This window comes from Salvelinus fontinalis, chromosome 22 (genome assembly GCF_029448725.1).
Source record: "Salvelinus fontinalis isolate EN_2023a chromosome 22, ASM2944872v1, whole genome shotgun sequence".
Classification (NCBI taxonomy): Eukaryota; Metazoa; Chordata; class Actinopteri; order Salmoniformes; family Salmonidae; genus Salvelinus; species Salvelinus fontinalis.
The window spans coordinates 3,698,149-3,712,947 of record NC_074686.1 but is presented as its reverse complement, the minus strand read 5'-3'; the positions used below and the strand labels follow the sequence as shown (position 1 = coordinate 3,712,947).

Sequence of the window (14,799 nt, the reverse complement as noted above, 5' to 3'; positions counted from 1 at the left end):
CCAAGCTCTGATGCTGCTGCTGGTCATATAGTAGCCTACCAAACTTGCTTAACTGCCTGGTACTCAGCACTTTATTGTCCCTCTAATCACTCTGACATCAATGCAAATGTAATCGAAAATCTAATCAAACACTTCATGAGCTCATGTTGGGCAACATTTCTATATGCTATGCAATTGCGTGAGAAAACAGAGTGATGGCCTCTACTAAAGAGGAGGATCCCAGCACCTTTCTATAGACTAGGCCTACTATATTTATTTCTCAACTTTCCTAATATTAAGCACATTGTTTATCTTTACAACAGGAGTATAGCCTACCTGGCTGGCATGAAAATAAACCACGGGGAAAAGCGTTCTCCATTCACTATTTAAGTGCATAGATGACATGTATTTTTTTCACGCTGTCCCTGTTTCGATACAGGTGCATGATAATGGTCCATTCTAAATCCAAAACAAATTTCACACATATATTATTTAGTATATGTAAAAACAAGATTAAATCAAGAATAGTCTGATGGGTGACAATATTCGTCTATCACTTGTGAATTATATAATATCACTTGTGAATGATGCCCTGCATTTTTTGCGACTTTTTCAAATCATAGTAGCCTAGCCCAAAGCCCTATATGTTTTGATAAGGTTTGGATCAGCTAAAGTGGCCAAATAACTTCTTAAAATTAAGCATATTAATCCGCTGTACAAGGGGTGTAGAGCCTAACTGGCAGACCCAAGCAGTGTGTGAGTTTCAAGTTTGGGGAAGATACTTTTATAATAATGGTGCATTTTTATGGTGAAAACTATTACATGCATAATTGCATTTGTGGTCACTTCTGATAATGGTGTTTTCCGCTTATGATAATGGTGTTGTCCGCTAATGGAACATTTGCGCTTATAGCCTACTACCATGGGCGCATTGCTGCGCTTATGATGTGAAGAAATAGCCTAATAGTTTATCAACATTTTAAGCTAAACGTTCTGATCTGTTGCGTCAGCCACATTGCGTAAAAAGGTATTTTGATGCTAGTGGTTGTATTAATTTCGGATCTATCGCATCCCACAACTGTCCCAGACTATGTTTGGAATATTTATTCTAAGCATTATCAAGTGGTTGTCAAATTGTGAATGAGTGACTGATGTAATGTGTACAGCCTAGAGGTCGACCGATTAATCGGAAAGGCTGATTAATTAGGGCCGATTTCAAGTTTTCATAACAATCGGTAATCGGCATTTTTGGACACCAATCATGGTGTCCATTACATTGCACTCCACGAGGAGACTGCGTGGCAGGCTGATTACCTGTTATGCGAGTGCAGCAAGGAGCCAAGGTAAGGTGCTAGCTAGCATTAAACATATTTTATAAAAAACAATCAATCTTAACATAATCACTAGTTAACTACACATGGTTGATGATATTACTAGTTTATCTAGCTTGTTCTGCCGTTGCATATAATCGATGCGGTGCCTGTTAATTTATCATTGAATCATAGCTTACTTCGCCAAACAGGTGATTTAACAAGCGCATTCGCGAAAAAAGCACTATCGTTGCACCAATGTGTACCTAACCATCAACGCCTTTCTTAAAATCAATACACAAGTATATATTTTTAAACCTGCATATTTAGTTCATATTGCCTGCTAACATGAATTTCTTTTAACTAGGGAAATTGTGTCACTTCTCTTGCATTCTATGCAACAGAGTCAGGCTACATGCAGCAGTTTGGGCCGCCTGGCTCGTTGCAAACTGTGTGAAGACCAACTTCGCCAAACGGGGGATGATTTAGCAAAAGCGCATTTGCGAAAAAAGCACAATCGTTGCACGAATGTTCCTAACCATAAACATCAATGCCTTTCTTAAAATCAATACACAGAGGTATAGGTAGTTAAAAGAAATCCAGGTTAGCAGACAATATTAAACTAGGGAAATTGTGTCACTTCTCTTGCGTTAATTGCACACAGAGTCAGGGTATATGCGACAGTTTGGGCCGCCAGGCTCGTTGCGAACTAATTTGCCAGAATTGTACGTAATTATGACATAACATTGACTGACGGTTGTACAATGTAACAGGAATTTTTAGACTTATGGATGCCACCCATTAGATAAAATACAGAACGGTTCCGTATTTCGCTGAAAGAATAAACGTTTTGTTTTCGAAATTATAGTTTCCGGATTTGACCATATTAATGACATAAGGCTCGTATTTCTGTGTGTTATTATGTTATAATTAAGTCTATGATTTGATATTTGATAGAGCAGTCTGACTGAGCGGTGGTAGGCAGCAGCAGGCTCGTAAACATTCATTCAAACAGCACTTTCGTGCGTTTGCCAGCAGCTCTTCCCTGTGCTTCAAGCATTGAGCTGTTTATGACTTCAAGCCTATCAACTCCCGAGATTAGGCTGGTGTAACCGATGTGAAATGGCTAGCTAGTTAGCGGGGTGCGCGCTAATAGCGTTTCAATCGGTGACGTAGCTCACTCTGAGACCTTGAAGTAGTTGTTCCCCTTGCTCTGTTCCCCTGGCTTTTGTGGAGCGAGGTGCAACGATGCTTTGAGGGTGGCTGTTGTCGATGTGTTCCTGGTTTGAGCCCAGGTAGGGGCGAGGAGAGGGACGGAAGCTATACTGTTACACTGACAATACTGAAGTGCCTATAAGAACATCCAGTAGTCAAAGGTATATGAAATGCAAATGGTATAGAGAGAAATAGTCCTATAATAACTACAACCTAAAACTTCTTACCTGGGTATATTGAAGACTCATGTTAAAAGGAACCACCAGCTTTCATATGTTCTCATGTTCTGAGCAAGGAACTTAAACGTGCACTTTTACTTTCTTCTCCAACACTTTGTTTTTGCATTATTTAATCCAAATTGAACATGTTTCATTATTTATTTGAGGCTAAATTGATTTTATTGATGTATTATATTAAGTTAAAATAAAGTGTTCATTCAGTATTGTTGTAATTGTCATTATTACAAATAAATTAATGAATAGTCCGATTAATCGGTATCGGCTTTTTTTGGTTCTCCAATAATCGGTAGCGGCGTTGAAAAATCATAATCGGTCGACCTCTAGTACAGCCTACTCAAGAAACAAAGCAGAGCTCATTTCAAGCTACTTTTTTCAAGTCATCATTAGTCTCATCATGCAGCCTTACAATGTATTTAAAATCAAAACATATATCGCAAAGTTTGTATAACGAAAGTTACACTAATAACTCTAAATGAAGCATATAGGAATAGGTATTTCTTTGTTAACCGCTCAACACAGAATAGCCGCACGTGCGCACTCCCTCAAATTGTTTGGAGAAAATGTCCTTTCTATTTTATTCAGCTTTGTTCAATTGTATACTTCATACTATAAAATAATGCCACGGAATTCTAAGCAAATCTTGTCTGCTAAATGAACTAGTGTAGCCCACAGCCATTTGGCATAGCCAGATCAGGACCAAACATAAGGACAACATTTTCTTCGTATCATGCTTCTTTAGACCTGTTTTAAAATATATAATGGATTTATTGTGAAGACGTAGGCCATATTACATGGATTTATTTTACTTTCTAAAATGTACATGTTCCAAAAGTCTGCATCAGTGGCAGGGATGTGTGGAAGCCAGGAGATGCAAAATGTGTTTATGTTAATTAACGGTCAATTACCGTGAGACCGACAGATATTTGCTTGACAAACACCGGCTAACGAACTTTCATGACCGCCACAGTCCTAGTATTTCCTAATATTCCTAATTTCAGGAAAATCGGAGATGATCAGCTGCGACTTGGACCAGTTCCACTGTTCCAACGGAAAGTGCATCCCGGAGTCGTGGAAGTGCAACACCATGGACGAGTGTGGTGACAACTCTGACGAGGAGCTGTGTGTACAGCCCAACCCCTCGGCAGCATTCTCCTTCCAGCCCTGTGCCTTCAACCAGGTATCTCATTTACATACAGTACCAGTCAAAAGTTTGGACTCATTCAAGGGTTTTTCTTTCTATTTATTATTTGCTACATTGTAGAATAATAGTGATCCCATCAACTGTGAAATAACACATATGGAATCATGTAGTAACCAACAGAGTGTTAAACAAATCTAAATATATTTTAGATTCTTCAAAGTGGCCACCTTTTGCCTTGATGAAAGCTTTGCACACTCTTGGCATTCTCTTAACCAGCTTCATGAGGAATACTTTTCCAACAGTCTTGAAGGAGTTCCCACATATGCTGAGCACTTGTTGGCTGCTTTTCCTTCACTCTGCGGTCCAACTCATCCCAAACCATCTCAATTGGGTTGAGGTCGGGTGATTTTGGAGGCCAGGTCATCTGATGCAGCACTCCATCACTCTCCTTGGTCAAATAGCCCTTACACAGCCTGGAGGTGTGTTTTTGGTCATTGTGCTGTTGAAATTATAGTCCCACTAAGCGCAAACCAGATGGGATGGCGTATTGCTGCAGAATGCTGTGGTTGCCATGCTTTTTAAGTGTGCCTTGGATTCTAAATAAATCACAGACAGTGTCACCAGCAAGCACCATCACACCTCCTCCTCCAAGCTTCACGGTGGGAACCACACATGCGGAGATCATTCGTTCACCTACTCTGCGTCTCAGAAAGACACTGCGGTTGGAACCAAAACTCTCAAATTTGGACTCATCAGTCCAAAGGACAGATTTCCACCGGTCTAATGTCCGTTGCTCGTGTTTCTTGGCTCAAGCAAGTCTCTTCTTATTATTGGTGTTCTGTAGTAGTGGTTTCTTTGTAGCAATTTGACCATGAAGGCCTGATTCACGCAGTGTCTGAATAGTTGATGTTGAGATGTCTGTTACTTGAACTCTGAAGCATATATTTGAGCTGCAATTTTTGAGGCTGGTAACTCTAATAAACTTATTCTCTGCAGCAGAGGTAAATCTGGGTCTTCCTTTCCTGTGGCGGTCCTCACGAGAGCCAGTTCCATCATAGCGCTTGATGGTTTTTGCGACTGCCCTTGAAGAAACTCCGGATTGACTGACCTTCATGTCTTAAAGTAATGATGGGGGGTCGTTTCTCTTTGCTTATTTGAGCTGTTCTTGCCATAATATGGACTTGGTATTTCACTAAATAGGGCTATATTCTGTATACCACCACTACCTTGTCATAACATAACTGATTGGCTCAAACGCATTAAGAAGGAAAGAAATTCCACAAATTAACTTTTAACAAGCCACACCTGTTAATTGAAATGCAATCCAGGTGACTACCTCATGAAGAGAATGCCAAGAGAGTGCAAAGCTGTCATCAAGGGAAAGGGTGGCTACTAAAATCTATTTTGATTTAGCACTTTTTTTGGTTACTACATGAATCCATATGTGTTATTTTATAGTTCTAATGTCTTCACTATTATTCTACAATGCAGAAAATAGTAAAAATAAAGAACAACCCTGGAATGAGTAGGTGTGTCCAAACATTTGACTGGTACCCCTGAGTCAATACATGTTAGAATCATCTTTGGCAGCGATTACAGCTGTGACTCTTTCTGGGTAAGTCTCTAAGAGCTTTACACACCTGGATTGTATACTTTTTGCATATAATGATTTTTTCAAATTCTTTAAGATCTGTGAAATTGGTTATTGGTCATTGCTAGACAGCCATTTTCCAGTCATTAATGATTAATTTTTTGCCTTTTTCTCTCCAATGTTCGTGATATCTAATTGGTAGTCTTGTCCCATCGCTGCCACTCTCTTAACTCTCGTAATTTGTTAAGCAAGTTTGTACTCCTGAACGTATTAAGGCTTGCTATAACAGAAGAGTTGGAAACTAATTGACTCAAGCATTTTCAGCTTTTCATTTTAAATTAGTTTGTAGAAAATGTTTTTCACATAATTCCACTTTTACATTATGAGGTATTGTGTGTGTTTAGACCAGTGACACAAAATCTAAATTTAGGCGACTTTAAATTAAGGCTGTAACACAACAAAATGTGGAAAAAGTCAAGGGGTGTGAATACTTTCTGTATGTATTTTCCAATTTAATTGAATATAAAGTGCTTTTGGGGTGTCTAATGTACAGCCAATCTTGCGCAAGCTGTCCATTATTTTGCCCACTTGATAAAAACAAGGACCACAATTGAAAATACGTTTGTAGACTTTGTTTTCAATCCTCTACGATTTTTGTTGTACTCCCATGGCCGAGGAAACTATGTATTTTAAATTTGTAAAATAAAATAATAATATTAATATTATGAATTAATACAATTATCATTCAGTTTCCCTGCCTGTCCCGCTACACCCGCGTCTACACCTGCCTGCACGAGTCGCTCAAATGTGACGGCAGCATCGACTGCCAGGACCTTGGTGACGAGATCGACTGTGACGTGCCCACCTGCGGCGAGTGGCTGCGGAACTTCTACGGCACCTTCAGCTCGCCCAACTACCCTGACTTCTACCCACCAGGCAGCAACTGCACCTGGCTTATCGACACAGGCGACCACCGCAAGGTTGGATGTAGCTAGGACTGTTGATTTTATAAATACAAAAAATCCTCAATGATTTTTTTGTATGTGTGTATTGTTGTACGGTATTCACATGGCTGAGACAACTATGGGTTTGTCTGAAATCACACGCTATATGGTAAACTATTTTTGACAAAGGCTCACCAGACGCAGACTATGTATTTAAAAATCATTCATTAATTCTTTAATGGATTGTTTCCAGGTGATCCTGCGTTTCATGGACTTCAAGCTGGACGGGACGGGCTATGGGGACTACGTCAAGGTGTACGACGGCTTGGAAGAGAACCCTCGCCGTCTACTCCGCGTCCTCACAGCCTTCGACTCCCGTGCCCCCATGGCCGTGGTCTCGTCCTCGGGCCAGCTGCGTGTTCACTTCTACGCTGACAAGATCAATGCGGCAAGGGGCTTCAATGTCACCTACCAGGTAGGCGCATGAGTTCAACCCAAGTTTCTCCAAATCGATTAGTTGCTATTGGTTTGGTTGCTAGGGCCGATTGATTCAATGAATAGTTTTCAAAATATAGTATAAATATAATATAGCAAAATATAGTACGAGGTACCCACATCGTTGCATACTAGCTTCTTATTTATTGCGCGGGAGAAAAGCATTTAAAAAAAAAAAATCAAAACCAACAATCTTGTTTATTTAAAGGGACATTTAAGCCTTATCTCTGCCACTGTATATAGAATAGTAACAACGATACGTTTTTTTCATAAATATAAATACAACAAGCTCGTTTTCATTTCACTGGCAGAATTAGGACGTTTTGACTTCCTGTCTACTCTTCTGCTCATAGTGTACCACAAGATCCAGCATTCATACCGAATGCACGACGGACCAGGGCGGGAAGCACTGCCCCACACAGAGCTGTAGTATTTCTGATGTATCATCTTGTATATATAGGAATGAATCCGCTGAAAGACATCCAATGGCTCTATCGAAGAAGTACAACAATATCTACACGCACACAAATATATAGTGCGATTGGTATATCAGAGGCTTTGCGAAATGCCACAAAGCAGGACTTACTTACATTTTCTGATCTCGTTCCGTATTTTTGGCATTGGGTGTATCGTGTATCGTTAGACGCACGAAACCCAGACCCATTTTCTTTGAGGCCAAATATGTGTAAAAAAAAAACATCACACTGACCTAGAAGTGCTTCTGATATTTCCCTTTAACCTCTCCCTTGAAAAGTCTCGATTTCTTTATTTTGGAATCATTACGGATGCCCTCGAATCAACTTATCAATGAATCTACCTAATCTACCTCATCTCCTGCCAGGTGGACGGTTTCTGTCTGCCCTGGGAGATCCCGTGTGGGGGCAACTGGGGCTGCTACACGGAGCAGCAACGCTGCGACGGTTACTGGCACTGCCCCAATGGCCGCGACGAGGTCAACTGCAGCACCTGCCAGGAGGATGAGTTTCCCTGCTCCAGAAATGGCGCCTGCTACCCGCGCTCGGACCGCTGCAACTACCAGAACCGCTGCCCCAACGGCTCGGACGAGAAGAACTGCTTCTTCTGCCAGCCGGGTAACTTCCACTGTAAGAACAACCGCTGTGTGTTTGAGAGCTGGGTGTGTGACGCGCAGGACGACTGCGGCGACGGAAGCGACGAGGAGAGTTGTCCGGTCATCGTGCCCACACGGGTCATCACGGCGGCGGTTATAGGAAGTCTCATCTGTGGCCTGCTGCTGGTCATCGCTCTGGGCTGCACCTGCAAGCTCTACTCCCTCCGGATGTTTGAGCGCAGGTAATAAACTCAGACCCCTTGTTATTACACAGTTGTTAAGCAGTTATACAGCGCCCACATAAGTCATAAGACTTTATTTCTGTCTGTGTGGTTTGCTATGACAGCTTAAGTATGTTTCACACCTACTACGACAGATGATTGGTAATCCAGACTAGTCTTTAGGCTTTTATAAATGCTTTCTTTGGATTCAAATAGCTAGTTAGCTCTCTGATTTCTGTCTTTTTTCTCCGTCAAAGGACACTGAATGAACTTTGAAATGCATTTTTCTTTTTGTACATCTAACTGATCTGGTTGTGTTTGTTGCTTCCATTCCTTTGAATCCCTCTAACTGTTTCCCCAGGTCATTTGAGACCCAGCTGTCCAGGGTTGAGGCTGAGCTCCTGAGGAGGGAGGCTCCTCCGTCGTATGGCCAGCTGATCGCCCAGGGCCTCATACCCCCCGTGGAGGACTTCCCTGTCTGCTCCGGCAACCAGGCAAGTCTACATCTAGATCAAACTGCCCTCTCTTGTTCTCCTCGGAAGATGTGATCCCCTTGTCCATACACGACTCAAGCTGTCTGCAAGTCTGTGTTAAGAGTGCACATTTCAAGTCCGGACGTGAATGCCTATCTTTGTCATAGGATTGGAGACACCAAGAATCAACTGTGTAATGTCTAACAACCCGGCTTCAGTAACAAAAGTTGAAGCGGTTTAACTGTGATTAATTAAGTGGAAGTTGACTGGGCTTGTTTAGTTAAACAGTAACCGCTGTATGTTTACAGTATATGGCCGTTTATATATAGTAAGGTTTATTTGAGCTTACAGTGTACAGACAAAAAGGGGAAAAAAAGATATTCGGGTGAAATGAAATAATTGATTTAAAGCAGTTTGTAACTGGAGTGGAGGGAGGAAGCATCGTTTGTCTCTGAGTGGAGGGAGGATCGCGGTAGCGGCCAGGAGAGTCACAGTTAGTCAGCCAAACACGGACACGTCCGGAGCCTCAGCCACGAATCAAGCTGTCCTGCCTGCTTCTCTGTATAGCCACTCCTCCAACAAGTTTGTTCAGCACCAACTTTTCTCTCCTCATAAAGCCTTTGTCATGGAAATCCAAACAAACAGTCCCGTTTGCCGCCAGCTTACAACTATGTGGGATAAACTCTAGCCTTTCCTGGTTTCTGTTGGGAGACACATTTCCCAATGACCTTCAGATTCACATCTCAGGAGTTTGATGTTTATTGTGATCTATAATAGATTGGGTTACTTACTGTAAAGGACTGTGTAAACTGTTGATTTATTATTTGATTGGTGATACTAACAGTCTTGCTGTTCTCCCTGTGTGTTGTCCAGGCGTCTGTGTTGGAGAACCTGAGGTTGGCTGTTCGCTCCCAGCTGGGTTTCACCTCCATCCACCTGCCCACCTCCGGTCGCCACAGCAACATCTGGCAACGCCTCTTCAACTTCACACGCTCACGGCGCTCCGGCTCACTGGCCCTGGTGTCTGCTGACGGCGAGGACAACAGCACCAGCAGCGGTAACGGTGGCTGCTCGGCCCACGAACCCGACAGGGCTGGACCCCACCGGGGGCTGCTGCCCCTCGACTCGGACGACACAGATACAGAGAGCGAGCGTCGGGATGTCCCTGGGGCCGTGGGGGGGCTTGTAGCCCCCCTCCCCGTAAAGACCCCTCCGGCAACTGCAGTGGAGGCCATCGTCTCGGTGTCGACAAACTCCATCACTCCCGCCCCTCTGCCCAGCCGTAGGGACAGCCACCGGGCTAGGGCCAGCCCGGCAGTGGTGGAGACACACACCATAGAGACCCCAGGGGGAGAGGCAGCAGAGCCTCAGTGTACTGCGACCGGGAGGAGCCAGCTGAGCAGTGCCCTGAGCCGCGTCACCCGCAGCCTGCGCTGGGTACGTTTCTCCCTGGGCCGCTCCGGAGGCTCCTCGGGTGGGGGAACCCAGAACCTCAGCCCTCTGAGGCACCTAGAGCATGGAGCAGGGACCAGGGAGGACGAAGACGACGTGGAGCTGCTTATCCCTGTGTCGGATGCTGCCTCGGACACTGACTCCACCAGCGAGACCTCCAGGCTCCTCAGCCTGGAGGTAGGTCTAGATCAGGCTGCCCCCCGCCTATCATCCCCAGCCTCTCTCAGGTCAGGCCGGGTGTCCCTGGGCCGGAACGGGCCCTGTGAACACTGTAGCATGGTTCACACCGCACAGATCCCAGACGCCTGTCTGGAGGCCACAGGCAAGACGGAGACCAATAGCGATGACGAGTTACTTCTGCTCTGCTAATAGCTCTAACCTAAATGACGTTAGAGTATGACTCAACTGACTGTCAAAAATGGACTGTCCCTGTCAAACTTTGCCATTTATTTTCTCTGGAAGAGGGCGGGGGTTAAATGTAATTTTTATGCCCCGTTTTTGAAAAGTCTGTGGTTCGTACTGTATTGCAGTCTTCTTGGTGTATTCATCAGATGGTACAATCTCTGCCCTCCTCCCCTCCAAGTTCCAGTTCCAGACCTTTCCCTTGGGAGTTCCAACTCAGCCTGGGAACTGGGGAGTAGAACTACTGAATCTTGACTTTGTCTTGCCGAGCAAAAGTTGAATTGCCCATGCACCTGTGAGTGTGAGTTAGGCCTAACTCAAGGCAAGCAGAGTGGGACTGAGGCGTATAACAACGCAGCCACAGCACCTCTTCTTCTTACACTAATTTGGGACGAAGCAGAATAAATAAGCTGTCTTTTTATGTTCAAGAATAATGGTACGAGAGAGACCAAGTATAGAGTGCGGACAATTAACAAACTAGAGCCTGTGAAAAGCTAGACGAGATTTAAAAATAGCTGTCAGCTTTATTTGATGTCAGTTGTTTCTTCCCCTTCGGTTTAGGGAATGTGAGGGTGAGGGCTCTGAGTGTCTGTGGCTTACCGTGTGATGGTATGTTTGTTTCAGTTCAACGGGAGGCTTTCCTATTGAAAGGTACTGATGTGTTCTCAATGCGTGATCTTAGCAAGAGCAGTTTATTTATGAAAAGTAAATTGCAGAGAACCTCTTTCTGAAGACGAAAACGTTGTATAACATCCACAGATGTTTGTTGTATTTATTGTTTTGTTACTGTTTTGGTAACCTCAGTGTTCTGGTACTGAGAATACTTGTGCCACTGTGTATATTTATTTCATTTTCAGTAGTGATTAATTGAGAAGATGCATGTCAAATTGTCTTGTGCTATTTTTTTGTTAAAGTGATACATTGAAAAACAAGTATATAAACATAACTGTTTTCTGCATGTAGAAACTCAGAATAAAGCATTCATCCTGCTAACTTGTTTGTGTTTCTTTGTTGGGATATGAGGTGAAATTTGTCATGCTCAAAGTCAATAGTAAATTCCTCTCCATCCAAGATGGCATAGCAGTCAGACGTCCTTTGTCCTCGTCTTGTCGTGTCCCGTGTATATATATATATTTACATCTTTTTTCGCATATCTTTTATATATTTTCTTTTTTGTTTTGTTTTTCAAAACACTCTCCTGCAACCAATTAAAAAAAAGAAAAAAAAGTATTATTTACCTAAAATCTGAAATCCACAATAGAAGCTAGCCAGAAGCTAGCCAGTTTACTGGCTAACGTTAGTATTCAGCTAACCACGGTTTGTGGTCATCAGCTATCCTTTAGCTCGAAAAGCTATCGCCAGTTTCGTACAACGCGACTCAGACCAGAACATACCGGACCTATTTTTCTCTCCATATCCCCGGATTTCAACCGCAAGCTCTGGACATTTACACCTGGATCTCGCAGCTAGCTAGCTGCTAACCGTGTGACTATTGGCTTACGTCGATCCCGGAGCAAACATTAATTATTCCGGAGCTAGCCAGATGAAGAGTTCCATCAGCCACTCCTGGGCTACAATCACCTATCCGGATCCGTTTTACTGCCGATGCGGAGCCCCACCGGGCCTTCACGACTGGACTACTGAATGTTATCTGCCCGAGGGAGTTATGCAACTGGCCCCTCCGTCGCGACGTTACCTGAACGCCCATCTGCGGCCCGCTAATCGTTAGCTGTCTTATCGGCTGCTATCTGAATAGGTCTATCGGACAATTTTTCTTGGGTCACTATAACTATATCTATTTTGCCAATTGGATTGATCCCCTCTACCACACGGAACCCCACTAATCTACCGTCGGAAACGCACGAGGTGGCTAAAAACTTGCTACCGATGGCTCGGCTAGCTGTCTGAATCGCCGTTACCCCAACCAACCTCACTACTCACTGGACCCTTATGATCACTCGACTAAGCATGCCTCTCCTTAATGTCAATATGCCTTGTCCATTGCTGTTCTGGTTAGTGTTCATTGGCTTATTTCACTGTAGAGCCTCTAGCCCTGCTCATTATACCTTATCCAACCTTTCAGTTCCACCACCCACACATGCGATGACATCACCTGGTTTCAATGATGTTTCTAGAGACAATATCTCTCTCATCATCACTCAATGCCTAGGTTTACCTCCACTGTATTCACATGCTACCATACCTTTGTCTGTACATTATACCTTGAAGCTATTTTATCGCCCCCAGAAACCTCCTTTTACTCTCTGTTCCGGACGTTCTAGACGACCAATTCTCATAGCTTTTAACTCTCCTTCCGTGGCCTCCAATTGCTCTTAAATACAAGTAAAACTAAATGCATGCTCTTCAACCGATCGCTGCCTGCACCTGCCCGCCCGTCCAACATCACTACTCTGGACAGTTCTGACTTAGAATATGTGGACAACTACAAATACCTAGGTGTCTGGTTAGACTGTAAACTCTCCTTCCAGACTCACATCAAACATCTCCAATCCAAAGTTAAATCTAGAATTGGCTTCCTATTTCGCAACAAAGCATCCTTCACTCATGCTGCCAAACATACCCTTGTAAAACTGACCATCCTACCGATCCTCGACTTCGGCGATGTCATTTACAAAATAGCCTCCAACACCCTACTCAATAAATTGGATGCAGTCTATCACGGTGCCATTCGTTTTGTCCCCAAAGCCCTATATACTACCCACCACTGCGACCTGTACGCTCTCGTTGGCTGGCCCTTGCTTCATACTCGTCGCCAAACCCACTGGCTCCAGGTCATCTACAAGACCCTGCTAGGTAAAGTCGCCCCTTATCTCAGCTCGCTGGTCACCATAGCAGCACCCACCTGTAGCACGCGCTCCAGCAGGTATATCTCTCTGGTCACCCCCAAAACCAATTCTTCCTTTGGCCGCTTCTCCTTCCAGTTCTCTGCTGCCAATGACTGGAACGAACTACAAAAATCTCTGAAACTGCAAACACTTATCTCCCTCACTAGCTTTAAGCACCAGCTGTCAGAGCAGCTCACAGATTACTGCACCTGTACATAGCCCATCTATAATTTAGCCCAAACAACTACCTCTCCCCCTAATGTATTTATTTATTTATTTTGCTCCTTTGCACCCCATTATTTCTATCTCTACTTTGCACATTCTTCCACTGCAAATCTACCATTCCAGTGTTTTACTTGCTATATTGTATTTACTTCGCCACCATGGCCTATTTATTGTCTTTACCTCCCTTATCTTACCTTATTTGCTCACATTGTATATAGACTTATTTTCCACTGTATTATTGACTGTATGTTTGTTTTACTCCATGTGTAGCTCTGTGTTGTTGCATGTGTCGAACTTCTTTGCCTTACCTTGGCCAGGTCGCAGTTGTAAATGAGAACTTGTTCTCAGCTTGCCTATCTGGTTAAATTAAGGTGAAATAAATTAAAAATTAAAATTAAAATCAGGACTAATGTTCGTACATGTATTGCTATCAATATTTGTTTTCTTCACTGAATCACCTGATGATGGTCGACAATATCACTTGACAACTAGCCTGCAGCTAGACACAAATGCGGCAGGTAGCCTAGTGGTTACAGCGTTGGGCCAGTAACCGAAAGGTTGCTTGATCAAATCCCCGATCTGACAAGGTAAAAATCTGTCATTCCGTCCCTGAACAAGGCAGTTAACCCACTGTTCCTAGGCTGTCATTGTAAGAATTTGTTCTTAACTGGCTGGCCTAGTTAAATACAGGTTAAATAAAAAATGTGCATCCAATCCATCCAACAAGTATACTAAACAAAATCAGTCAATTCAAATAAATTCATTAGGCCCTAATTTATGGATTTCACATTACTGGGAATACAGATATGCATCTGTTGGTCACAGACACCTTACAAAAAAGGTAGCGGCGTGGATCAGAAAGCCAGTCAGTATCTGGTGTGACCACCATTTGCCTTATGCAGTGTGACTCATCTACTTTGCATGAAGTTGGTCAGGGTGTCTCTGGCAAAAGCTCTGGTGGACATTCCTGCAGTCAGCATGCCAATTGCAGTCAGCATGCCTCAACTTGAGACATCAGTGGCAGTGTTGTATGACAAAACTGCACATTTTAGTGGTCTTTTTTGTCCCCAGGACAAGGTGCACCTGTGTAATGATCATGCTGTTTATTCAGCTTCTTGAGGTGTCACACCTGTCAGGTGGATGGATTATCTTGGCAAAGGATAAATGCTCACAAATAGGGATGTAAACAAATTTGTG

At 43.4% G+C, this 14,799-nt stretch overlaps 1 protein-coding gene across 1 annotated transcript in view; it reads left to right on the top strand.

Moving 5' to 3' along the window:
* lrp12 (low density lipoprotein receptor-related protein 12) overlaps positions 1–11,524 on the top strand; it is a 35,010-nt gene extending 23,486 nt beyond the window's left edge. The window contains exons 5-10 of the mRNA XM_055875932.1: positions 3,742–3,920; positions 6,225–6,455; positions 6,673–6,894; positions 7,756–8,225; positions 8,566–8,698; positions 9,551–11,524. Coding sequence (XP_055731907.1) covers positions 3,742–3,920; positions 6,225–6,455; positions 6,673–6,894; positions 7,756–8,225; positions 8,566–8,698; positions 9,551–10,498 — 2,183 coding nt within the window. The 3' untranslated portion in view covers positions 10,499–11,524. The remainder of the gene's footprint in view (positions 1–3,741; positions 3,921–6,224; positions 6,456–6,672; positions 6,895–7,755; positions 8,226–8,565; positions 8,699–9,550) is intronic.
* Positions 11,525–14,799: the final 3,275 nt, after the last annotated feature.